The sequence below is a fragment of the Manis pentadactyla genome, chromosome 2 (genome assembly GCF_030020395.1).
Source record: "Manis pentadactyla isolate mManPen7 chromosome 2, mManPen7.hap1, whole genome shotgun sequence".
Taxonomy (NCBI): Eukaryota; Metazoa; Chordata; class Mammalia; order Pholidota; family Manidae; genus Manis; species Manis pentadactyla.
Window position 1 is genome coordinate 220,510,037 of NC_080020.1, and position 25,923 is coordinate 220,535,959.

Consider the following 25,923-nt stretch of genomic DNA (forward strand, 5'->3'; position numbering starts at 1 on the left):
AATCAGTAGCTCAACCTGGAAATGACACAGTTCTTCTCACAACCTACTTGAAACAATTGCTCCCATTCCCTCAGCCCCACCAACACCTCCTCTGTCCCAGCTATAAGGGAAGTGCAACCCTGCCAAGTGCCTAGAAGGTAGAAAATAGAAACTATCTGAGGATCACTAATGACTCCTCGGTCCACAACATAAATTACATGGGCCGTAAACTGCATAGTCTGTCATGTACCCTGGGCACCAAAGAATGATAATGAAACAGATGCCCAGAGAGAAGTGAAGTCAGGAAGACAGAGGATTCTGCCTCAGTCTCCAACCATTTTTCAGATCTCATTTCCACCTGTACTCAGATCTGAATGCATCTCTGCCCTTGGAGTGGGGAATCAATAGTTCTGTGTGGCCTATGTTAACTTTGAGATGCCTATATGGCTTTCCAGTGGAGATGTAAGGGAGGCTGTTTTTTCTGTAAGTCTGGAACCCATGGGAGTGGTTTAGGTTGGAGGTGTGAACCTGAGAGGTGTCTATAAATGATATTTAAAGCCATGGGACAGGCTATGATCTCCTAGGGAGAGAGTTTAGATAGAGAAGAGGATCAGGACAGTGCTCTAGGATACCAGGCAGCTAGTGTTAAAAGAGACAGGTAGTGAGATGGCATGCGAGAATTATCTTCCATCAGATCTTCCGATTCTTTACCATTTAGGACTTAGCTCAGATGCTTCCCTGACTACCCAACCTAATTTAGCCACTCTCTTTCACCTTGACATTTACTTTTCTTTTGTTACTTTCTTCTTTCTTACTTACTTTCTAACCCTATTTATTATCTGCTTGCCCTTCAAGAAAGCAAAGATCTTTCTGTCTTGTCCCTAGCACTGAAACAGTACCTAGCACATGGTAGGCACTCAATATAGATGTTTTTGAAAGAATGAATAAACGGATGCTGTGGAGCAAATTCATTTCACAAAAAATATTTTGTGCAATATCTGTTGTAAGTGCTAGAAGTGATGACAATTATACATATTTTAGGTACAAATAAATCAACACTATCACCCTCCCACCAAGCATATTCTCTGTGACTGTCATGTAAGGCAGAGCTACTGAAAGTGTTGTAATGTGAGGGCCAGCCATCTGAATTGCAGCAGCAGCTGCAGGCTCTGAAGTTTAAATTCCAGGTCCTACTCAAGACCTACTAAATCAGAATCTCTTTTAACAAACTCTCCAAGTGAATCTTATGCATACTAAAATTTGAGAAGCACCGATAGAGGACAATACTAGAAAAGACAATTTGATTTAGAAATACCCCAGTCTTTCAAATAAATGGATACACACACAAGAATTTTAATATAGTCTTTAAGGATTGTACAAAGCATCATTTGCAGGGCAATCTCTGTCTTAGTTTGACCTCTAAACTAGTATGGAAAAAAAAAGATTATGCACATAAAAGCTCCATGTCCAAGTTTACCTGGAACACATGACAGATGGATTCCACAGGCCTCCTAGAGCACTCCACCCCACTACTTGAATGGCACCATTTAAACATAGATCTGTGGAATGTTCACCATGTATTAGATCCTATTCTAGAACAAGGGGAGGTAGAAGAAGGAAGAGACACTTGTCTCTAGGATCTCACAGTCTGATGGTGGAGACAAATAAATACCCTAATAGAAAAATGCAAACGGTGATATAGGAGAGAGCTCGCCACACCATAAGAGAAAGCCATTCGAAAGTGAATCTTGCATCAGGTGTTAAAGTTGATCAGAGGAGGATGGAGAGAGTGAGGAGAAGAGGGAGAAGAGCAACCCAGGCAGAGAGATTCGTGTGTGCAAAAGTATGAAAGCTTTCCTGAGGAGAGCATGGCCATTCTAGAAGAATGTCCTTTCAAGGAGAAAGGACGTGGAAAACAATTAGAAGCTGTGGCAAGTAGTCCAGGTGTGGAAGAGTAAGTGCTTCAATAACAGCAGAGGTAGTGGGACTCATCCAAGCATGATCTAGTATATAGAGTAGTGGAGCTTGGCCCTGCTAAGTGACCTTTGCAAGCTAATTTCTTCATGCCTTATTTTATCCTGTGGGTAAAATTGAGATAATCCATCAGTCTGGAAAGATAGACTTTTAAAGATTGAACCCCTTTGGTTAATTTTTCTGGCACAGACTTATTTAATGAAATTAGAGACATAAATCACTTGAGCAACACACCCCAAGTGCATATGTGAGGATTAAAAGAAAGGCTACATTAGTAAACCATACTCATTGTAATTTGGCACACACATTATGCTGAACATTAGTAATGAGGGACGATACCTTGAACATATCACGTAATGTCATTGTAATATAATCACTCATTTATTTCATGATTTATGTTTTTAGACTCCATGGTCACATGTTAATACTAACTTCATTGGGTTGCTGTGAGGATTAAAGGTAAGTTAACTCAGGAAAAGCTCTTAGCACAGTAATGACTTTTTACTAACTCACTGTATTAACTATTATACTAAGGAAGTAAAATCAGGGAGGTAAGGAAGAAGAGGGGCCAAGTCTACTGTCAACAACTTGGTGGGGGGAGGGGTGCCTATCACTGAGATGTTGAATACAAAAGAATCAAGGCTTCTCTTTATCTGTGGTTGAGATCTACTTGTCTGTTTGTTCCCCTGGCTCTAAAACGATGTCATATTCACTACTGCATTTTTGGACAGATACATACTTATCACCTACTCTGTGCCAGCTGCTGAGAATGCAACAGCTCTCAAGGCGAATGTGACCTTTGTCTTCATGGAGTTTGGGCGTGGTTAAGTTCTAACTACCTCTGAAATAGACATTTTCAGCATTTACTGAAGAGCAGAGAAGCAGTGGCTAGCCATATTAATGCTAATAAACGAGGTCAACCGAGAATCAGCTTTCCTATGTGAGTAAGGGAAGAGAAGAGTTGCAACGAGTAATGAAGGAACAGAAAAATGGTCAGAGGAAAAACGGGGAGAAATGGAGAAAGGGGTAAGGGAAGACGGAAGTGGATCAGGATGACTCTGAGAAGGTGGCGGACATTCAGATGAAAGGGAAGAGAAAGTTCCAGCACAGCTACACTCTCCTGACAGTCACACAAAGTCGTGCTAGGTCAACATTCTCCCGACCCGGGGCACGCCGGGTGTCTACAAGGGGGTGGCCGCTCGGGTGCGCGGCGCGGCCCTGTGACGTCATGGAGAGGCGGGACTTCCGGTCCCGGTGAATCCTAACCAGAACCCGCACGGAAGATCCCAGCTGCCGCCTAGGCGGACAGGTGAGGTGCTCCCCGCCGCGCTTGGGATGACTTTACTCAAGGATGAGCAGGCTGGCACGTGGGTTCCAGAGCCCTTCCCTCTGGCTCCTCGCAGATCCCGTGTTGTCCTGGGCCAGACGGCCCGCAGCGGGGTAAAAAGCGGTGCTGCGACGGCTGGGGGCTTCGGAACCACTTTGGCTGCTGGCCCGGCGGTCGCCCCACTGGGCGCGGAGACGTACCATTTTACCTCTGATTGCGGCCCGCTGGTCGGGGGTTGTGAAGGACCCCTTTGGGGAGTTGGGAACAGGACGTTAGGATATTGTCTGGGAAGAAGTGACTAGGAGGAGCCAGTGTGGACTGGGGACTCCAAAGATCTGAGTTGTACCGTTAAGACTAGCTAGCCCTAGGCAAATCACTGTCTTCCTTCCTTGGGTCTCAAGTTTTTACACTTGTCCATCAGCAGGGTTCTTTTTAATTTGGCCTTAATTTAAGACCTCTTTTGAGTTGGACTTGGGTGTCTCAGCAGGATCAATCTCCTCCCCAAAGTCTTTCCCAAATTTGTTACACCAGGTACCTTTGAGAATTGACGCTTGAGCCAGTCTCTCTATTTGGCAATCCCTAACACGTGTTTTTTGAGGTTAGGCTGAAGTTGCTCAATTATTTATCAGTGGTGCCAAGGTCACAACGGAGCTTGCTCCCTTGAATTTAAAGTGCAGCATTTGCCTTTGCTGAAAGTGGTATTTTATGGAAGTAGTTTCTGCCTCAATTTTTCCCATCTATGAAATGGGTTACATTAATAGGCTACTGGTAAGATCATTTTATTAACTGAGATAATTCATATAGCACTTAAAACAGTGCTTTACACATAGTAAGCCCTCAGTGAACATCAATCAACACGTTATAGAATGAACCACCCACAGCAACTTCAGCTCTCTTGCTGTTCTTTGCTCACATTGGCATCAGCAGGCATCAGGTGCTCACATTGCCTTAAATTCAGCCTTAAGTCTTTAAGTGTAAACTCTCACCCTGGGTTTTTTAATTTTTCCACACAAGACAGGATGCAGATTTGGACGTTTTATTTCTTGATTCATGAATTCTTTTCTTTCTTCACAAGCAGTTAGTGGGCACTTGCTTTGTGTCTGGTATGCCAAACACTGGAAGAATTTATAATCTAACATCTGAACTCATAGTTCTTAGCCATTTTGGTTCTAAGAGCAAATACCTATGGTGGAGGAGATAGATGTAACAAAAAGATACCCAGAAAAGTTTGAAAAATCTCTAGAATCTTTATTCATGAAGGTTTTTAAAAAGACTTCTTTCTAAAATGGTAAGTAGGAAAGTGTTTTTTAGGATTTTCCCCCATATTTCCACCTAAAGATGAAGGCCTGTAGACTTTCTAAGGCCCTCTTCTCGACTTGTAGGATTCCAGGAGACAATCAGGGCAACACGATTGGTGCCCCTTTAAAATTGGTATTTTGTTAACTTAGACCTTCAGACTGGGTGGCTTTTTTTTTCCTTAAAAGATTAATCTCCTTTCAGCATTTTCTCATTTTATAGTATTACTATATTTAGAATTAAATGTTAATTCCAAAATCTATTTAAGTATATTCAACCAAAGGAATATTAATATATTGCTTACAGTAAGTGTATTTAATATATAAGTAGGGTAGTTTGTGCAAATTTTTAAAGGTCTTGGCTTTAACTGATGTCCAGAAACTGAAATCTGGACATTAGAAAATTTCTGTATGTGTGATTACACCAAAATTTGATGTAATTGGTGGCTTAAAAGCTACAAAGGAGTTATGAGGAAAAAAAGCATTTTTCAAGTAAAGATAATTCTGCAAGTTCATCATGAGTGTAAATGTGCTTTACTTTTGGTATTTCCTGAGCAGTAGTGATAGGTTTTATATCTATCATATAAACTTCATCTTCTGACCCAACCAAACAGATTTGAGAAGAATCCCACTGGAGATTAGTATGTAGTCATTAAAACAGCAAAATTAGGCAAAATGTTGAGATTTCACCAGTTTTACTGCTGGTCTCATGGTAATTTCATAGAACAGGAGCAAGAAACTGTTGAACAGAATCTTGGTGTAACATGCATCATACTCATTCCTACTCTGACTTTTCTTCTGCAATATGCTATTTATTCTTCATATTCTGTAGTGTGGCCTAAAATTTAAGAGTAACATGTGATTGGGAAATACTGGAGTAGGACTCAAAAGACTAAAAAGTTGAGTTTGCCCTTCCCATGTAACGTTGGCTAAATAATGCAAAAATCTTTGACTTTCAATTTCTTATTCCATTAATTGTACTGCCTGCTTTGCAGGAGTTATTAAGGTCAGATGAGAAGGATGAGGATGTACTTAACAAATGAAAAGAACTACAAAAAAGATGGTGGTTCTGTTGTAATTGAGATCATCAAGTCAGGAGATGATTACTTCCTTCAAAATGTTATTCTGGAGGAAAAATGGGATGAGTAAATTAAAACAATTATAGCAGATCGTAGAAAAGTTTCTGCTTATGCATCTGTATTATATGTTGACTTCCAGTTGTATGTTTTGAAGCTTACATGGGGCTATGTGGTAAGATTCCTAGGTTGTCTCTTTCTCCACTTAAGCCAATTGCAGTCAAATAAATACATGTGTAATTAGGTTTTAAAATTGTATTTATTTTGATATAATTATAGATTCACAGGAAGTTGCAAAAAAATGTTCAAGGATGTCGCCATTTACCATGCAACTAACTATACCCATTGGTAACTTCTTGCACAACTATAGTACAACTTTAAAGGGAAGGTTGACATTAATATGCCCCAAAGAGTTTGTTGAGATTTCACCAGTTTTACAAGCACTCATTTGTCTGTAGCTTCTTATTGCCACTACTATTATTAGATACAGAACTGCCCATCTCTACAGGGTTCCCTCATGCGGCTCCACAGCCATCTCCCCCAACCCAGTCTCTAACCCTTGGCAACCACCAGTCTGTCCTGCATTTATGTAATTTTGTCTATTTCAAGAATGTGATATAAATATATAGTATGTAATTCTTCGAGATTGACTTTCTTCAGTCAGCATAATTCCTTTGAGATCCATCCAAGCTATTGAGTAAGTCAGAGTTTGTTCCATTTTATTGCTGAGGAGTGGTCTATGATATGGCTATACCATAGTTTGTTTAACCATTCATTTGTTAAAGGACATTTGAGTTGCATCCAGTTATGGGCTATTACGAATAGAACTGCTGTGAACCTTTGTGTGAAGGTTTTTTTTTGTGAATATGTTTTTATTTCTCTGGGATAAATACCGAGGAGTACAACTTCTGGATCATATGGTGTATATTAGTTAATTCATATGGTCATATGGTTTTTTCTTCAGAATATTGATATTGATTTAGAATATTGATTGATCTTTGAATGTTGAACATACCTGGAATTGAGTCCACTTGATTGTGGTATATAATTCTTTTTATACACTGCTGTATTCTATTTTCTACTACTTTGTTAAGGTATAGATATGAGATATTGATGTGCAGTTTTCTGTTTTTGTACTGTCTTTGGTTTTGGTTTCAAGGCAATAGTATTCTGTAGGTTCTTTAGTGATTACCCCTATTTCATTCCTGATATTAGTAATTTTTGTCTTCTCTCTTTTTATATTTTTCACTGGAGGTTTATGATTTTATTTATCTTTCACAAAGAACTAGCTCATTGAATTGATTTTTCTCTGTTTTCAACTTTAATGGATTTTTTTCTCTGATATTTGTCCTTTTCTTCCTCTTCTCGCTTTAGGTTTGTTTTGCTCTTGTTTTTTCTAGGTTCTTGATTGTTGGTTTGAGACCTTTTCTCACTTCTGATATTAATATATAGTGCTATAAATTTCCTTCTCAGCATTGCTTTCATTGCATTTCACAAATTTTGATATATTGTCATTTTCATTGAGTTTCATGTATTCTTCAAATTTCATTTGAAACTTACTCTTTGGCTCATAGATTACTTAGAAATATATTCTTTAGTTTCCAAGTATTTGGAGATTTACCTTTTATCTTTCTATTAATTTCTAGTATTCCATAATGGTCAGAAGACGCAAGGTGTTTGATTCTAATTCCTATACTAATGTTTGTTTTATGACCCAGGATATCTTCATGAATATTCCATGCTCACTTGAAAAGAATGTATATTCTGCTGTTGTTGGAAATTGTTTACATGTCAATTACATCTTGTTGGTTAATGGTGTTCAGTTCTTCTATACAGTATCAATTCCCTGTCTAGTAGTTGTTTTCTGAGAGCTTCCAACTGTAATTGTGGATTTTTCTGTTTCTCCTTTCAGCCCTGTTGGTATTTGCTTCCTGTATTTTGAGGGTCTGTTCTTAAATGCATATACATCCTAAATGTATAGTAGACTGATGAATTAATCCTTTTATCATTATATGTCTCTCTTTGCTCTAAAGTCTACTTTATCTAACCATAGTAATATAGCCAATGCTGCTTTTTTTAAAATGTTAACATGATATATCTTTAATTTTCAACCTACCCATGTTGTTATGTTGTTGAATTTCTTGTAGACAACATGTAGTTAGGCCATATTTCTTCTTAAATCCATTCTATCAATCTCTGCCTTTTGACTGGTAGACCATTTATATTTAAAGTAATTATATATATGTTAGGGCTTAATTCAGCCATTTTATTATTTGTTGTCTGTTTCCCATTACCATTTTTATGTTGCTCTTTCTTGCCTTCTTCTAGATTACTGGAATATTTGTTAAAATTCCATTTTATTTATTTATAGTGTTTTTGAGTATATGAAGAGACAATTAACAGAAAAGAAAGTCCAAAAGGTCAGCAAACATGAAACTATAGTGTTTTCTACTACTACATTCTAGTAGTTAGAGAAGTGCAAATTGGAGGAGATATTTTATACTCAGAAGACTATAAGAATTGAAAATAATGGTACAGCTTGTTGATTACAGGATTGTAGGGAGAAAAATACCTTCCTAAATTGCTAAAAGAAATGTGATTCTTACAGTCTATTTGGAAAGCAATCTGGCAACATCTGTTACAATTCAACCCAGTAGTCCATAATACTTGGGTATCTGGACATTTGAAACAAAGAAACTGGTATGTGTGGATATATGTAAGAGCACGGGAATGTAAGACTACTTACTGCAACATTGTTCCAAAGCACTAGGAATTGAGTGCCTGTCAGCAGTGAGATGATCATATGAATTATGGTATATCCACATTTAGAACCATTACAAATAATAAATTAGCATTATATGGCAGGGTTTTCATGTGTTAATGAATATGAAAGCAAATGCATAGAAATGTGTATAGTATGCTCCTATGTACTAAACACTGACAACTCATTTATTAAAATGTATATAAATATGCTTATGTATATTTGTATGTGGTTATAGAAAAACATGGAAGACTTTACACTGAGTTAACACTATGGGTTTAAGAGTGATACATGGAGGTAAGGAGAGGTGAAGATGAAGCTTGCAAAAAATTAAAAAATAGTAATTTTTAAAAATCCCAGCATGTATTATATCTTATTTATTCATTACAATGAAATTATATATGCACAAATATAAGTAAAAAATTTAAAACAAAGATGAGTTCTGGAGTCATTCAGACATCTGGGTTCAGATTCTCTCGCTGCCACATTCCACCTTACCTGATGCCTTAGGCAAATTCCTTAACGTCTTTCAGTCAGTTTTCTCTTCACATGTTTCTTGGGGTAGGAGAAGGAAATAAAAGTCCTTATCTCATAGGACGGTTGTCGGGATTAAATTATATATTTATAAAGCATTTAGCACAGTGCCTGGCTTTTAGGAGGTACTTTTAAAATGTGAGTTCTTACTATTGCCTCAGTGCTCTTGTTCTTAACATTTGTATATTTTTAAAACTTCACTATCAGCCCCTGACTTTATTGAAACATTCCCTTTGGCTTACTAAATCTTACATATTTTATTTCAGGCCCACTTTGAATTATTGCTTGTCATTCTTTTGCTGGCTTTTTTCTTGGCAGTGGATATTCCCCCCAGAATACAGCAGTTGCTGTTAAAGAAGCCGTTGAGTTAGATGACGGGAAGAGTAATGGTACTCTGTGTGGTAACAGAGAAGTCAGGATGTAGGGTTGATTTTTGAAACAAGATGATTTGATTTTTTAAATTTATATTTTTTTGAAGTATAATTGACAGTATCCTATTAGTTTCAGATATACATTATAGTAATTTGATATTTCTATACAATACAAAATGATCCCCATAAGAACTCTAGTTACTATCTGTCACCATACAAAGTTATTACAATATTAGTGACTATGCTACACATTACATCCCTGTGACTTACTTATTTTATAAATGTAAAATTTGTACCTCTTAATCCCCTTCACCCAGTCTGCTTGCCTTTCCCTACTCCCTCCCCTCTTTGGTAACCAACAGTTTGTTTCCTGTATCTGTGAATCTGTTTCTGTTTTGTTTGTTTTGTTTTTTAGATTGCACATATAAGTGAAATCATACAGTATTTGTCTTTTTCTGTTTGACTTACTTCACTCAGCATAATACCCTCTAGGTTTGTCTATCCATGTTGTTACAAATAGCAAGCTTTCATTCTTTTAATAGAGTACTACTCCATTGAATATATATGCCATTTCTTCTTTATCTATTGATCTATCAGTGGATACTTAGGTTGCTTACATATCTTGGCTATTGTAAATAATGCTCAGTAAACATAGGGATGTATATATCTCTTCAAATTGGTGTTTTTATTTTCTCCAGAAGTGGAATTGCTGGATTGTATAGTAGTTTTATTTTTAATTTTTTTGAGGATTCAACACACAGTTCTCTGTAGTGGCTACCTCAATTTACATTCCATCAACAGTGTATGAGGGCTCCCTTTTCTCCACATCCTTGCCAACTCTTATTTTTTGTCTTTTTCATAATAGCCAATTTGATAGGTGTAAGGTGATCCCTCATTTTGGTTTTGATTTGCATTTCCCTGATGTTTAGTGATGTTGAGCATCTTTTTGTATGTCTGTTGGCCACTTGTATGTCTTCTTTGGGAAATGTCTATTCAAGTCCTCTGCCCATTTTTTAATTGGGTTGTTGGTTTGTATATGTTTTTTATATAGTTTGGATATTCATCCCTTACTGAATGGATGATTTGCAAATATCTTCTCCCATTCAGTAGGTTTCCTTTGCGTTTTGATGGTTTCCTTCACCATGTAAAAGATTTTTAGTTTGATGTAACCCCATTTGTTTATTTTAGCCTTTGTTGCCCTTGACTGAGGAAACTGGACCAAAAAAATATTGCTAAGACCAGTGTCAAAGAGTTTACTGCCTGTGTTTTCTTTGCAGAGTTTTATGGTTACACTTTCAAGTCTTTAATCCATTTTGAATTTATTTTTGTATATGATATAAGATAGTGGTCCAGTTTCATTCTTTTGTATGTAGCTGTCCAGTTTTCCTAACACCATTTGTTGAAGAAACTCTTTTCACCATTGTATATTGTCATCCCCTTTGTCATGGATTAATTGGTCATAAATTTGTGTGTTTATTTCTATTTTATTCCATTGATCTACATGTTTGTTTTTGTGCCAGTACCATACTGTTTTGATTACTGTGCTTTGTAGTATAGTTTGAAATCAGGGTGCATGATACCTTCACCTTTGTTCTTAAGATTGCTATACCTATTCAGGGTCTTTTATGGTTCCATCCAAATTTTAATTCTTTTTTCTAGTTCTGTGAAAAATGCCATTGGTATTTTAATGGGGTTTGCATTGGATCTGTAGATCGCTTTGGGTGCTATGGATATTTTAACAACATTCTTCCTGTCTGTGAGTATGGAATATCTTCTAATTGTTTGTGTTGTCATTAGTTTCCTTCATCAGTGTCTTATACTTTTCAGAGTACCAGTCTTTCACCTCTTTCGTCAAATTTATTCCTTAGTATTTTGTTCTTTTTGATGCAATTGTAAATGGGATCTTAATTTCTCTTCCTGATAGCTTGTTATTAGTGTATAGAAATGCAACCAATAGATTTCTGTATGTTAATTTTGTGTCCCATAACTTTACTGAATTCATTTGTTCTAATAGTTTTTTGGTGGAGTTTTTGGGGTTTTCTGTGTATAGTATCATGTGATCTGCAAATGTCAAGAGCAAGAGCACTGAGGCAATACAGGTATACACAACCGACTCCCTAGGACAAAAGGAAGGCAGGCAATTTGAAAGACTTCCCAGCAGCGAGTGGGACGCCAGGGGGCAAAGATTACACAGAGCTCACTGCACAGAAGAAAGGGCAGGTGGACAAAATCATCCTGATACACTCACCCAGCAGGTTGGGAACTCTCAGACTCTCAGGGGCTTCAGACACTCCATCCCCCTGGCTGGCAAAGCAGCCTTGAAGACCCCCACTGTGATACACAGCCTGCTGCTCCTTTCTATATTTATCGCAGCACTATTTGCAATAGCCAAGATAAGGAAGCAACCTAAGTGTCCATCAATAGATGAATGGATAAAGAAGATGTGGTACATACACACAATGCAATAGTATTGAGCCATAAAAAGAAAACAAATCCTACCACTTGCAACAACATGGATGGAGCTAGAGGGTATTATGCTCAGTGAAATAAGAGAGGCGGAGAAACACAAGTACCAAATGATTTTTTTTTATTTGTGGAGTATAACAACAAAGGAAAACTGAAGGAACAAAACAGCAGCATACTCACAGACTCCAAGAAGGGATTAGTTGTTAGCAAAGGGAAGGGGTTGGAGAGGGTGGGTGGAAGGGAGGGAGAAGGAGATTAAGGGCACTATAATTAGCAATCACAATATAGGTAGGTCACAGGGTAGATAGTACAGCACAGCAGACAAATAATGACTTACAGCATCTTACTACCCTGATGGACAGTGCAATGGGGTCCGGGGTGGAGGACTTGATAATATGGTTGAATGTTGAAACCACAATGTTCATATGAAACCTTCATAAGATTGTATATCAATGATACTTTAATAAAAAAAAGATTGTAAAAGAATAAACACAGAATTACACTAGAGTTTGGAAGCTACTAAATAATGGAAGCAAGAAATGAGGGCAAAGTAAGAATGAAGTAGTGAATAACAGACTAAAGTCTTGGTAACGATTCTGTGTGGGAAGCCATGGAAGGGAAGGTGGCAATGACAACTTAAGTTCTGATGCTAAAGATGAGGGGGAATGGAAGCACTACTCATATAAGGGGGAACTATCAGGGCAGGGGAAGTTAGCTAGAGGAAAGGAAGTTGCATTTAATTCCAAACATAGTAGGTGTCAAGAATAAGGGACAAGAACTGAAGACAGTGGGAACCACAGAACTAAAGCTCCAGAAAATCTAAAGTAGGGATATGGTTTGCCCAGTTCCTTCTTTTTAAAGAGCTCCTTTGCCTTGTGTCTATGGCATCTCCCAGTCCTCATTAAGGACCTTTTCCTCCCCAAGTCTCTGTATCTAAAAGTTCTACCTGGGTCCTCTTCTCTATGTGCTCCCCTTTTGAGTTACACCCACTTTGAGACCTAGCAAACTAGAAGAATCCATATATTTATTTCTCTATTCCCCAACCTACTTCTCAAGTACCTATCCCATTTTTCCAATTACTGAGCATTTTTAACTGGGCACCTCATTGATACATCAAACTTTACATGTCAAAAATGAAAATTATCTTAAATCTGAAAGATTTTCCTCTAAGATAAGGAACAAAAAGATGCCCACTCTTGCTATTTTTATTCAACATAGTATTGGAAGCCTTAGCCACAGGAATTAGGCAAGAAAAGGAAACAAAGGGCATCCAAATTGGAAAAGAAGACATAAAAGTTACTATTTGCACTTGAATTTTTGTTTGGACCAAATTCTTCTGTCTCTTCATTTTTTTTTTTTTTTTAGTGTCTCTTATGGGATAATAGATTTGTGCAGGAGGCACCATCTCATGCCCAGAAACTCTACTCTCTGGAGCTGCCAAGCACCCGTACCAATGGCAGGGGGTTGCAAGTGAGCGGAACCAGTGCCTGCTGGGAGGAAAGACCTCTTTCCTGCCTTCCTGGCTGTAAGGTCAGCCTCCACTGACAGGTCCAGTGGGCCGACACTCAGGGAGGAGCCTCTGTGCTATGCGCCTGTAGCTGCTATAGGTGGGGCCACCCTCTAGCTGGCCCAGTGCAATGGCGGGGGCAGCAGGTGTGCAGGACCAGTGCCTGCTGGGAGGAAGGAGTGGCAGGCTGTGTATCACAGTGGAGGTCCTCAAGGCTGCTTTGCCAGCCAGGGGGATGGAGTGTCTGAAGCTCCTGAGAGTGAGAGTTCCCAACCTGCTGCGTGAGTGTATCAAGATGATTTTGTCCACCTGCCCTTTCTTCTGAGCAGTGAGCTCTGTGTATTCTTTGCCCCTTTGGCGTCCCTCTTGCTGCTGGGAAGTCTTTCAAACTGCCTAACTTCCTTTTGTCCTAGGGGGCCGGTTGTGTGTACCTGTTCTCCACAAGCAGTTGGAATCTCAGTCTCTCGAGTATTCCACCTGTCTTTGCTTTCCAACCCCACTAATCTCCAGGGCACCATGTAATGTGGGTTCGTGCTCCCGGAGCAGATCTCCAGAGCTGGGTGTTCAGCAGTCCTGGGCTTTTTTTCCCTGCCTACTCTGTCTCTCTTCCTCCTACCTGTGGGCTGGGGTTGGGGGAGGGCTTGGGTCCGGCTGGATCACAGCTTAGTTACCTTACCCATTCTGTGAGGTCTTCTCTTTTCCCCAGATGTGGGCAGTCTGTTCTGCAGTCTTCAGGTTGCTTTTTCAGGATTAGTGGTATTTGCTGTATTTTTGTTTTATGCGATTTCAGAAGGAGGTTTCTGCCTCACTTCCCACACCACCATCTGTTTCTTACCCGTCTTTCACATCTTAAAAGAGCTACTTTAATCAAATCCTTCTCCCCTTTAAAAACAATCAGATTCCCTATGTCTTCCAACATTTTCCCAAACTGTTCTGAGAACGGGGTGAGATATTAAGGGGAGAAGTTAATAGGATCACCATTGAGGAAATTTGTCATCAGTTTTTAAAAGGTTATATGTATACTTTGTCCCTCTCTTAAAGGTTCAGAATTCATCATTGTAATTTGAAAAGTTTGCAGAACTAAAATTCCTATTTTGGCAGATTGTGTTTTCCAAAGTTGGCTACAACAATAATCCCATACCATGTACTCTTTGTACAGTATGACTTTGACATACTCAGAGGGCATGTGTAGGTGTTCCTGGCCAGCATCCTGTCCAACAGCAGCATCAGTCATCGGACATGGCTCCTGCCCCTAGTAAATTAATCATACCCAGCTATGGAGTCTTTTCAGCCAATGCCCCAGACATGACAGGTTAAAGATAGACTTATTTTTTCTGTACTCTTTCTCAATTCCTGACCCACAGAATTCCATGAGTATAATAAAATGGTTGACTTAAGCCACTAAGTTTTGGGGTAGTATGTTATACAGCAAGACTATCTGGAATACCCATATACTATATATAATCTTGTGTGTGAATAATTGAACTTCTCTTTTTCCTAGTCAGTGCACAGACATTTATTTATTTTATGTGTCTTATTGCATTGGCTGGGTCCTCAAGTAAATGTGTAATAGAAGTGTTGATAGCCAACTTTTTTGTCTCGTCCCAAACCCAGAGGGTCTTTCAGCATTTCACCTTAGTAAAATGTTTGCTATAGATTTTTTATACTTATAGTTCATAAAAGAAAAACCCTCTATTTACCCTTTTTAAAGAGTGTTTTTATGACTGTTGGATATTATCAAATTATTTTCTGTATTGATTGAGGTGACTGTATGATTTTTCTCCTTTATTAGTGTTAATATGGTAACTTGATTAAATTTTGAATGTTAAAACAACCTTGCAGTTCTGATCTGTACACAATTTGATTGTCATGTATAACCCTTTAATGTATCACTGGATTTGGTTTGCTAATATTTCAAATAGTTTTTGCATCTCTGTTAATGAGAAAGGTACTTTTCCTTTCTTATAATGTCCTTGTCAGTTATTGATATCAAGGCTTGCTGATCTTATAAAATGAGATGGGAAGTGGTCATTCTTTTTCTGTTCTCTGAACAACTCTGTAAGATTGGTATTGTTTCTTCTTTTAAGTGTTGACTCTCATCTGGAGCAAAATTATAGATTCAATGTCTTTAATAGATATAGGACTATTCAGATTTTTCTAGCCTTTTTGTGTTTCTCTTGGAATTTGCACATGTCAAATTTATTGTCATGAAATTCTTCATAATATGCTTTTATTATCTCTTTGATGTTCATAGAATTGGAGTAATCTTCCCTTTTTAATTCTGGTATTAGTTATTGGTCCCCTTTTACTTGATGAGTCTTCTCAGATGTTTAAGTCTTTTCAAAGTACAAACTTGGCTTTGTAATCACTCAAAAGTAAACTTCTTGGCTATCCCATTAATTTATATTCTTTATTATTTTCTTTCTTTCAATTTTCCTTATTTGGATTCATTTAGTTTTCCTAACTCCTTAAGATAGGTGGTTTGGCCCTTGATATCCAGGGTTTTTTCCTAATATCTTAGGGAATATTTTGGAAAGCATTTTGGGACATTAAATTTTCCTGCAGTTATGCCTTTATCTGCATCCCATACATTTTTATATGTCATGTTTTCATTATTTATTACACTATTATTTAGTTGTAAATTACATTGTGATTTCTTCTCTCACTCATTTGTCATTTAACAGTATATTGCTGAATTTCCAAGGTTGGAATATTTTCTTATTATTTTTTATTTAGGGCATAATTATACTGTGGTTAGAGAACATACTATATATTATTTCAGTTCTTTGATATTTGTTGAGACTTTGTTATGTGGTCCACTATCTGGTCAGTTTTGTACACTTGAAAAGGATGTGCATTTTATCAGCATTGACTGTCTCAATTTTGTTAATATAAATATTGTGTCATTCAAAAATTCTGTACTTTCCTTGATTTTTTTTCTCTTTGCTTATTCTGTCAGATACTAAGAGGTATGTCAGAATCTTCCACTATGATTGTGGTTTTATCTATTTCTCCTTTTACTTCTGTCAATTTTTAATTTATATCTTGGGATGCTAAAATATTTAGTACATGCTCATTTAGAATTGCTGTGGTCTTTTGGTGGATTGACTTATGAAATGTCTGTTTATCTCACATCTTACTTTAAAGTGTACTTTTTACATTTGATTACAGTATAGCTACATCATCTTTCCTTTGATATTATTTGTGTGGTATATGAATTTTCATCCTTTCATTTTTATTCCCATGTATCCTTATTCTTAATGTCTATCATTTGTAAGTAGCATGTAGTTACTTGTTTTATTTTCATCCGATCTGATCTTTGCCTTTATCTAATTAGCATAGTCTATTTATATTGAACTTACTACTGATATATTTAAGTTTAAATATATTATTTTACCATTTGTTTTTTATTTATTTGTTGTAGCTGATCTGTATTACTTCTCTGCTTCTCATTTTTATATCAATGTACTTGTCTGTTTTTTTATTAATTTGTCATTTCATATTCTTGTATGGTTCTTTCACTAGTTACAGATTCTTTGAACTTATTTTTCTTTTTTTAATATTTTCTCTGGCTTTTCAAACTGTTCTCAGTGGAAGGTTGTTTCAAAACAAGCTAGTCTTTCCTTCCCAACACAGGTTCAAACTTAATTTTAATGTGTACTTTAAACTAAAACCCTCTAATTTAAAGCAACCCCCAAACACCTCTCTGTTATATGCCAAACACTCAATATACAGAGATCACCAGCATGTTAATGTTTGCTACTTGACTAATTAAAAAGAAATAGGACTTGAAATCTTCTGCTGCCATTTTAAAATATATTTGTATTTCTTAATATTGTGTTTTGATAACAAGTACAAATTTTTTATCTCTTCCCTGGGCCTTTAAAAATTTAATCTTCACTTGTTCAGTCACTAAATATTTTACAAGTTGGTTTAGTACTGGCGCCCAGGAATAGCACTAATTAATTGACAGTCAAGGCTCATACACATGCAAAGTGTATGATCTGTGTGTAATTGTAGGGTGATAACACAGCTCACAACTCATATATGATAATATTATGTACAAGGTTTTTGCCATTTGAAGTTCTTTCAGGAGCTGCTTATCCTCCTTACCTGTATGATAAATAATACAAATTATAGTTAGGTGTTGTAGCCATATTGTTAAATATTGCTTTAACTTTGAAAGAAAACTATCACTCTACCTTGCTTTCAAGTGTAATATAGTTTAATTGAAGACTCTCTGGACATTGCAGCACAAGTTTTTTAAAAACTTTTATCATTTGCAGTTCTTATGTAGATGGATAAAGCAGAATTCTTACTGAGTGGACAGAATTATATGCAGACATTTTTGGTGTGCTAAAGCTGAGTGAGACTCATTTGTAACTCCACTTTCAAATGTTTTTGTTCATTACTACTGCCTCATTGCTCTCATTGGCTGACTGTATAATAAATAAGTATAACTTTGAACCTCTGAAATGTTTTCTGATCAAATCCTGCTTCTCTCTTTCATTTATTGTCTAGGTTTGTGTAAGTTTAATTGCGAAAAAAGCCTTTTGCTAAATAAAATCAGAAACCAATTACAATAAGCAGAGGAACACAAATTTTAGGTAAGTAGGCTTTGCCTAAGTTCTACAAATTGTACCCACACTTGGTTTTTATCCAGCCTAAGTCTTGCTGCTTATCAAAACTGATTTCATTAAAGATTGCCCATAGGCTGTGGCTGAAGGCTTCACCTTCATATTAAAGGCTTCACCTTCAGCCTTTAATAGTAAATATTTAGAACACACTCTCAGTTGTTAATTTGACACTTGCGGAACTGAATTAGATTGGATTCTTCGGTAAGGAAGAATTTCAATTCGTATTTCTTAAGTTTTCCTTTGTTTTTTATTTGGCTGCATCAAAGTCAGAAAAGGAGTAAGAGTGAAGTAAAATTTTTAAAATGCTGTATAAATACATAGGTTAACTCCATGTTTCTCAGTTGTGTCTTAGAGTTCTGCTTACTTTTTTGTTTCCCAGTTTTTATAGACTGAGTTTTGTATCTACTTGAATTCTCATTAATTTGTGGCTAATCAAACTCCCAAGATATCATTTACTTGAAATTAAGTATTTATGAGTTAAATATAGTTAGTAACTTTGAATTCTCTCTGGTGCAAGTATTCAGTTTAGCCATTGTCTTCTCTGTCAATGCTCAATTTAATGTTGTGTGTAATAGCTAAAACTAATATTGTTTCCAACACTTTATAAATGTCCTAAGACCTTCACAAATATTCTGTGTTTTGTGATAATTTTAGAGATTGGGTTATAGTGACATTTTCTTAGTGAACTAAAAATCAATCCATAAGAAAAGGTGAGATGATACTTTTATTTAGTTACTTAGTTAATATGTTTTGAATGGAGAAGAGTCCTTACTTTTTAAGTGAGAACCTTTTATTTTCTAAGCAGTTTTATTTAAGAAAATCAATTTTGGACTTTTGGTTACACATGGAGGTTGGAATATATGTTTATTTTTCTCCCTTACTAAAGCCACTGAGATGACAGAAAAGTTATAATGGCTTAAAGAAGAAAAGAGAAGAGGCAACATAATACTGGATTAGAGAAGTGAGATTTTAGAAATGTTAGAAAGTGGGTAGATAAAGTATAACCAATTTAGCAGAGCTGAGCAGTTTTGATGGAACATAATAGTTGGTCATAAGGTTGAACTATAATTTATTTAATCATCCCCTTAATGTTGAATTATATGTATATATATAAATATAACTTTTAGTGAGTATATAATGATTTGTCATATTATTTAAAGATTCTTCCATTAATGGCCATTTGGGTTCTTCAGGTCTTCAGTGTTATAAATAGCATTCTAAACATTCATTCCAAAAAAATTTTTTTAATTTCCTTCCTAGAATTGATTTCCCAAAATTACTGAATCAAAGTTTATGCCTTATGGATATTGTCCCTTTTGCCAGATTCTAAAGGCCATTTTCATTAGCACCACCAATATGTGGAATCTCCCGTTTCACTACATCCTAGCCACCATTGCATTTACTTTAAGGTGTCCAGTTCTCTACCATCTGGGACTCTTGCTACAACAGAAATAAGGCATGTAACAGCTGGCCAAGTGCTGGAGAGCTGCACTCCATGGCACCTAACCCAAGAGCAGGTTTGTTCAACCTCAGCACTCCTGGCCTTTAGGGCTAGAGAATTCGTGGTGGCAGAGGGCTTCCCTGTGCACTGCAGGTTGTCCAGCAGCACCCTGGCCACCACTCACTAGATGCCAGCATTGCCTCCTCCCACCCCCAGTTGTGGCAGTAGAAACTATCTCCAGATATTGCCTTATGTTGTCCCCTGTTGAAATTGCCTAAGTTCTACAAATTGTCCCCTGTTGAAAGTTAATGCACTAGAGAAACCACACAACCTGAGCAGCACAGGGGGGAAAAAGGCAAGTGCTCCAGAAACCCACAGAAAGAATGCATTGAAACCAGGAAAGAAAACACCTTTTTCCTGTGTGTCTGTCCAGCACCCTCTTCTGACAAAGCTTAGCATCATGTCAGCTGGCAGAAGAAAAATATTTAAAGGCTCAGATGCATTTTTTCAGAGAAGGTAGTGAAGTATGAATTTGGAGTTGAAGCAGTAAATTGATAACTTGCACAAAGAGAAAGCATTTCAGAAGTGGTTAGAGAATAAAACATTAGCAAAGCTTTGGAGCAGAAAAGCATGAGTACACTGAGGAAATGCAAGGACACACAGACCAGAGTGCAAGGTCAGTGTGCAGTGGGACGAGGAGAAAGGCCCTAAGGGGACTTCGAATCTGGACTCTGGAGAGCTCTGCATGAGTGGAGGATAGGCGAAGAGGAGGATAGAAAGGCCACTGAAAGTTTGAGACATAGTCCTGTTGATGGATGCAGGGAAGGTGGGGGCAGAGGTGGAGGAGTGATATGAATAATTCGGGACTACCTTTTCATACATAATTAGATTATTCAGGAATTGTTCATAATCCTATCTCTTATCCTGTTTTTTCCACCTACTCAGTATATAATGTAATAATGTAGAGCTTTAATAATGCATAAGATGCATTACAGAATTTGGTGGAGAGAGAATGAATAGAGAAGAACACTGAGAGACTGTAGAGTACAAGGGCAAGCCACAACCTAGTTGTTTTTCCACCAGGCAAATGGGCCTGGGTGGGGTGGGGGAGGGGGGCAGAGGAGGCGTCTCACTGATGAAGCACAGAGCTCTGAAGAGAATTCCAGCAGAGGGAACACAGAAGCTGTCTGTCATTATTGTCGATAAAGACTGGAGAGGAGAGTTGTGGGAAAGGCTCTCTGATTCTGATTCACACCCCCCTGTAGTCTTTTATTTCACAAGAGACATATCTTATGAATGTCTCTTCTCTTACTGCCTTCTCTTCCAGTTAAAAAAAAATTTTTTTTTTTCCGTAATCCTATAACCCAGAATAGCTGAATATCATGTAATCTCCTCTTGGCATTTACTTCTATGTATATTTAAATTTGCCTTTTTATTCTTGAATATTGTCTTTGGCTCAAGGTTTTACATTTTAGTGCATCTTCATACTGTTTTTCTCCCCTTATTTAGAAATGGACTCTGAAATCAAGGAAGAAATTCCTGTGCATGAGGAATTCATTTTATGTTGTGGAGTTGAAACCCAGGTTCTAAAATGTGGGCCCTGGACTGACCTCCTTAATGACCAAAGTGGCAATAGACCTAAGCTGCTTATTTTTATTATTACTGGTAAGTTTAAAAATCCTTTTGAGGAGACTTTTTATGGATACTTGGAACTATTTCTGATTTTAAAGGAAATTGGTAAATACAAAAACCTTATGGGAGAAAATAAAATCATTAAAACCATGGATAAATAACAACCACTCTTAGTACTTTGGTGGCTGGGCTTTTTTTTGTTTCTTCTGTGCATTTATATCATATGTGTTATGTTGTTTATCATATATGTATATATTTTAATCACAGTTGGGAGTATATCTACCATACAGAGAGTTATATAATCTGCCTTTTAAATTTCTTAACAATACTTTAAATAGTTAAATTTCATCAAATAATTTTGATAGTTTTCTAAATAATTTTTTCTGTCTCATTTCAAGATGATTTTAAGTTTATTATAGAATATTTATTCTGGGATTTGGCAACTGGGTCATTTGTGACTTTTGCTAAATCACTGTCAACAGAATGATAGGGATAGATGCCTGATTGAAGATATTTGAAGCACTTTAATTATAAGTGAGTTTGAACATAACCTCAAAGATTAAAAATGAAACTTTAAATATGTATTATATATATGGCTGAGCCAATGGGATGTTATGATTGCATTTCTTTTCTTGTACATTTTTATATTATCCATGGATTGATTGTCTCTTTTATTTGCTTAATTTTCTATGTTTAATCCCATATTTATCCTAAAATTATTCCCTAGAAGTGGAAAAAAAATCCTCTCAATACATTTGAGTAATCATTTTTTTTGTTTTGTTTTTTCTTGGTGATATCCCCCTCAGAACTGTTCTTCTGCTCCAGTCTGGACTGATTGCTCTCTAGCCTGCTGTCCCAGGTCATCCTGGGGACCCCTCTCACTTTTCTCCTAGGTTAGATTCCCTGTTTACTGGATCCTACATTTTCCTCTTTCTTGGTTTATCAGTTGAGCACATCCTCTAGTAGCTTCTCTAGAAGAGGTACATGAGATGTAGTCTTTTAAAGATCTAACATGTCTGAAAATGTCATAGACTTTTAGGTTGGACATAATTTTTTCCTTAAAATTTGGAGGGTGTTTTCCTTGTTTCCCAGGGTTCAGAAGTGCTTTTTAGAAATTTTGATAACATTCTTATCTTTTTTTTTGTATGCAAAGTTCCCCCCAAAGAAAAACATTTTAGATCGTTTCTTTATTCTATGATTCTGAAATTTTGCAGTGAAGCACCTTGGTATGGGTGTTTTTTCATACATTGTGTTTGGGTTGTAGTGGACCCATTTAGACCAGATGCTCATACACTTCAATTCTAAGAGTGCTTTCTCTTCATTTTTTATAGTCTCCTGTTTCATGGGTGCATTATAGTGTTCTCTGGCTTCTTGCATTGTTAGAGTTTTTATTGTTTCCCTTCTTCTGTTTGTTTGCATTAATGTTTATTTTCCCTCAAATGTTTGGTAATCCTTGACTACCCCTTTCAGTTTTAAGAGGGTGACACAAAAACTAATTGGGAGTTTTGTATTAAGGGGTGGGGGCTTGTCCACAGGTGGGCCTAGAGTCACCAGCCATCCTGCTCTGGGGTTCACCAGGACATGTGACTTTGGTACTAAAACCACAACAGTCCTGGGCAAAACAGGATGGCTGGTCATCCTGGTAATCTTCCCCTCAGACTGGTTGGGTAGGAACCCAGTGCTTCATAGTGTCCTGTCTTAGGAGTGGAAGCCTGTCTGCTAATATTCAGAGCTGAACAAGGGAAAAAGAGGTTGGGAGTTTCGGTGTTTAGTAACAGTCTAACCTCCTCTAGGTGTAGTGCTTCTTTGCTCAGCTGGTCTAAGATTCCTGATCCAAAATCTCTCTTTAGTTTAACTTTTCTGGAAGTAAACCTCCAGTCTTCTGCCACAGTGTAACAGTTTTTTTGGAAAGCAGCCTGTATCAATTAAAATTAAAAATACATGTGTCTGTCAGTAGTGAGAGAGAGTTTGAAATTATAGGCATGACAAAGTGTTATTTGATGGAGGCCATGGCAAAGTATAGGGTTGAGAAAATAAGTAGAAACATTATTTTGGAGTGAAGAAGGGATTTGTTCCTGAGACTAGAATGAAGAAGGTGAAATTGGTTACTGAATGGAGAAGAGTAAAGATATGTCAAAGGGAGTAAAGTAGTTTCTGCCTACAACCTCTGTTTTCTCTGTTAATTGAGAGTTAAGGTGATCTGCTGAGAGTGAGGATGGCGGGGAGGTGGATGGGGGCTTTGAGGAAAGTGGTCAGTGTTGAGAATAGTAGATATGCAGGATGAAAGGAAGTATCAACCAAAAGTAAGTAGGTAGATTTTTAGCAGCCCTGTGATCAAATAGCCGGTGTACTGGGAGTGAGGTCTACAGGGCAGAAGATTGAGCTGGAGAAGAACTATGAGAGGTAGGATGCTTTGAATGTTAACCATTTCTGGCTAATGAAAAGATCTAGACCTGTGATTCTTTTTTTTTTTTTTTTAAGTGACTATTAACATTTTATTATTTAGAGCAGGTTTAAGTTCACTGACAAATTGAGGGGAAAGTACAAAGATTTCCCATATGCCCCATTCTCACACACAGGTATAGCCATCCTCATTATCTTCTTTTCCCACTAGAGTGGTACATTTGTTACAATTAATGAACATACATTGACACTTCTTGATTACCTGAAGTCTAAAACTTACTTTAGGGTTCACTCTTTGGGTCATACATTCTATGGGTTTTGACAAAAGTATAAATGACATATATCCATTATGTTATTATAAAAAGTATTTTCACTGCAGTAAAAATATTCTGTGCTCTCTGCCTATTTATTCTCCCACAATCCCTAGCAGCTATTGATCTTTTTACTGTCTCCATACTTTTGCTTTTTCCGGAATATAATATAGTTGGAATCATATAGTAATAGCTTCTTCAGATTAGCTTCTTTCACTTAGTAATAATGCAGTGAAGATTCCTCCATGTCTTATTGTATATCAGTGATACCTTAATAAAAAAAAAAGATTCGATTCCTCAATGTCTTTTCATGGCTTGATAGCTCATTTCTCTTTAACACTGAATAATATTCCATTACCTGGATGCATCACACTATTTATTCACTTACTAAAGGACAAAATGCTGGCTTCTAAGTTTTGGCAGTTATGAATAAAGCTGCTATAAACAAACATCCATACGCAGGGTTTTGTGTGAACATAAGGTTTCAAATCCTTTGGGTAAAAAGAAAGGAGCATGACTGCTGGATCACATAATAGTAATATGTTTGATTTTCTCAGAAAACAACAAAATGTCTTCCAAAGTGGTGGTACCATTTTGCATTCCCACTAGCAATGAACGAAAGTTCCTGTTGGTCCATATCCTCATTGGCATCTAGTGCCAGTGTTCTGTATTTGGGCCATTTTAATAGGTGTGCAGTAGTATGTTATTGTTTTTTTGTTGTTTTTTTTTTAGATAATTATTATTTATTGAAGGGTAGTTGACGCACAGTATTACATTACATTAGTTTCAAGTGTACAACACAGTGATAAAACATTTATATACATAATTCTAGGTTCCAGCTATCACCCTACCAAGCTGTTACAATATCTTGACTATATTCCTTATGCTATACATTACATCCCGGTTACTTATTTATTTTACCATTGGAAGTCTGTCCTTTTTTGTTTGTTTGTTTGTTTGTTTTGTTTTGTTTTGTTTTGTTTGTGAGGGCATCTCTCATATTTATTGATCAAATGGTTGTTAACAACAATAAAATTCTGTATAGGGGAGTCAATGCTCAATGCACAATCATTAATCCACCCCAAGCCTAATTTTCATCAGTCTCCAATCTTCTGAGGCATAACAAACAAGTTCTTACATGGAGAACAAATTCTTACATAATGAATAAGTTACATAGTGAACAGTACAAGGGCAGTCATCACAGAAACTTTCGGTTTTGCTCATGCATTATGAACTATAAACAGTCAGTTCAAATATGAATACTCATTTGGTTTTTTTTTTTTTTTTTTTTTTTAAATAATTATTTTTTATTGAAGGGTAGTTGACGCACAGTATTACATTACATTAGTTTCAAGTGTACAACACAGTGGTAGAACATTTATATACATAATTCTAGGTTCCAGCTATCACCCTACCAAGCTGTTACAATATCTTGACTATATTCCTTATGCTATTCATTACATCCCGGTTACTTATTTATTTTACCATTGGAAGTGTGTACTTTTTTTTTTTTTTTTTTTTTTTTTTTTTTGTGAGGGCATCTCTCATATTTATTGATCAAATGGTTGTTAACGACAATAAAATTCTGTATAGGGGAGTCAATGCTCAATGCACAATCATTAATCCACCCCAAGCCTAATTTTCGTCAGTCTCCAATCTTCTGAGGCATAACAAACAAGTTCTTACATGTAGAACAAATTCTTACATAATGAATAAGTTACATAGTGAACAGTACAAGGGCAGTCATCACAGAAGCTTTCGGTTTTGCTCATGCATTATGAACTATAAACAGTCAGTTCAAATATGAATACTCATTTGGTTTTTATACTTGATTTATATGTGGATACCACATTTCTCTCTTTATTATTATTATTTTTAATAAAATGCTGAAGTGGTAGGTAGATACAAGATAAAGGTAGAAAACATAGTTTAGTGTTGTAAGAGAGCAAATGTAGATGATCAGGTGTGTGCCTGTAGACTATGTGTTAATCCAAGCTAGACCAGGGCAATAAAACATCCACGTATGCAGAAGATTTCTCTCAGAACAGGGGGGGTGAGGTTCTAAGCCTCACCTCTGTTGATCCCCAATTTCTCACCTGATGGCCCCCCTGCGACTGTGCCTGTCTTAGGTTGTTCCTCCCTTGAGGAATCTTACCCGTCTCTGGCTAACCAGTCATCTTCCGGGGCCATACAGGGAAATGTGAAGTTG

At 36.9% G+C, this 25,923-nt stretch overlaps 1 protein-coding gene across 3 annotated transcripts in view; it reads left to right on the forward strand.

Moving 5' to 3' along the window:
* Positions 1 to 3,173: 3,173 nt before the first annotated feature.
* LDAH (lipid droplet associated hydrolase) overlaps positions 3,174 to 25,923 on the forward strand; it is a 108,783-nt gene continuing 86,033 nt past the window's right edge. For 2 of the 3 annotated variants that reach the window (XM_036881729.2, XM_036881731.2), the window contains exons 1-3: positions 3,207 to 3,262; positions 17,812 to 17,897; positions 20,878 to 21,033. In XM_036881729.2, the coding sequence (XP_036737624.1) occupies positions 20,880 to 21,033 (154 nt within the window). In that variant the 5' untranslated portion in view covers positions 3,207 to 3,262; positions 17,812 to 17,897; positions 20,878 to 20,879. Of the gene's footprint in view, positions 3,263 to 17,811; positions 17,898 to 20,877; positions 21,034 to 25,923 lie in introns of all 3 variants that reach the window. The other variant, XM_036881730.2, reaches the window with a different exon arrangement.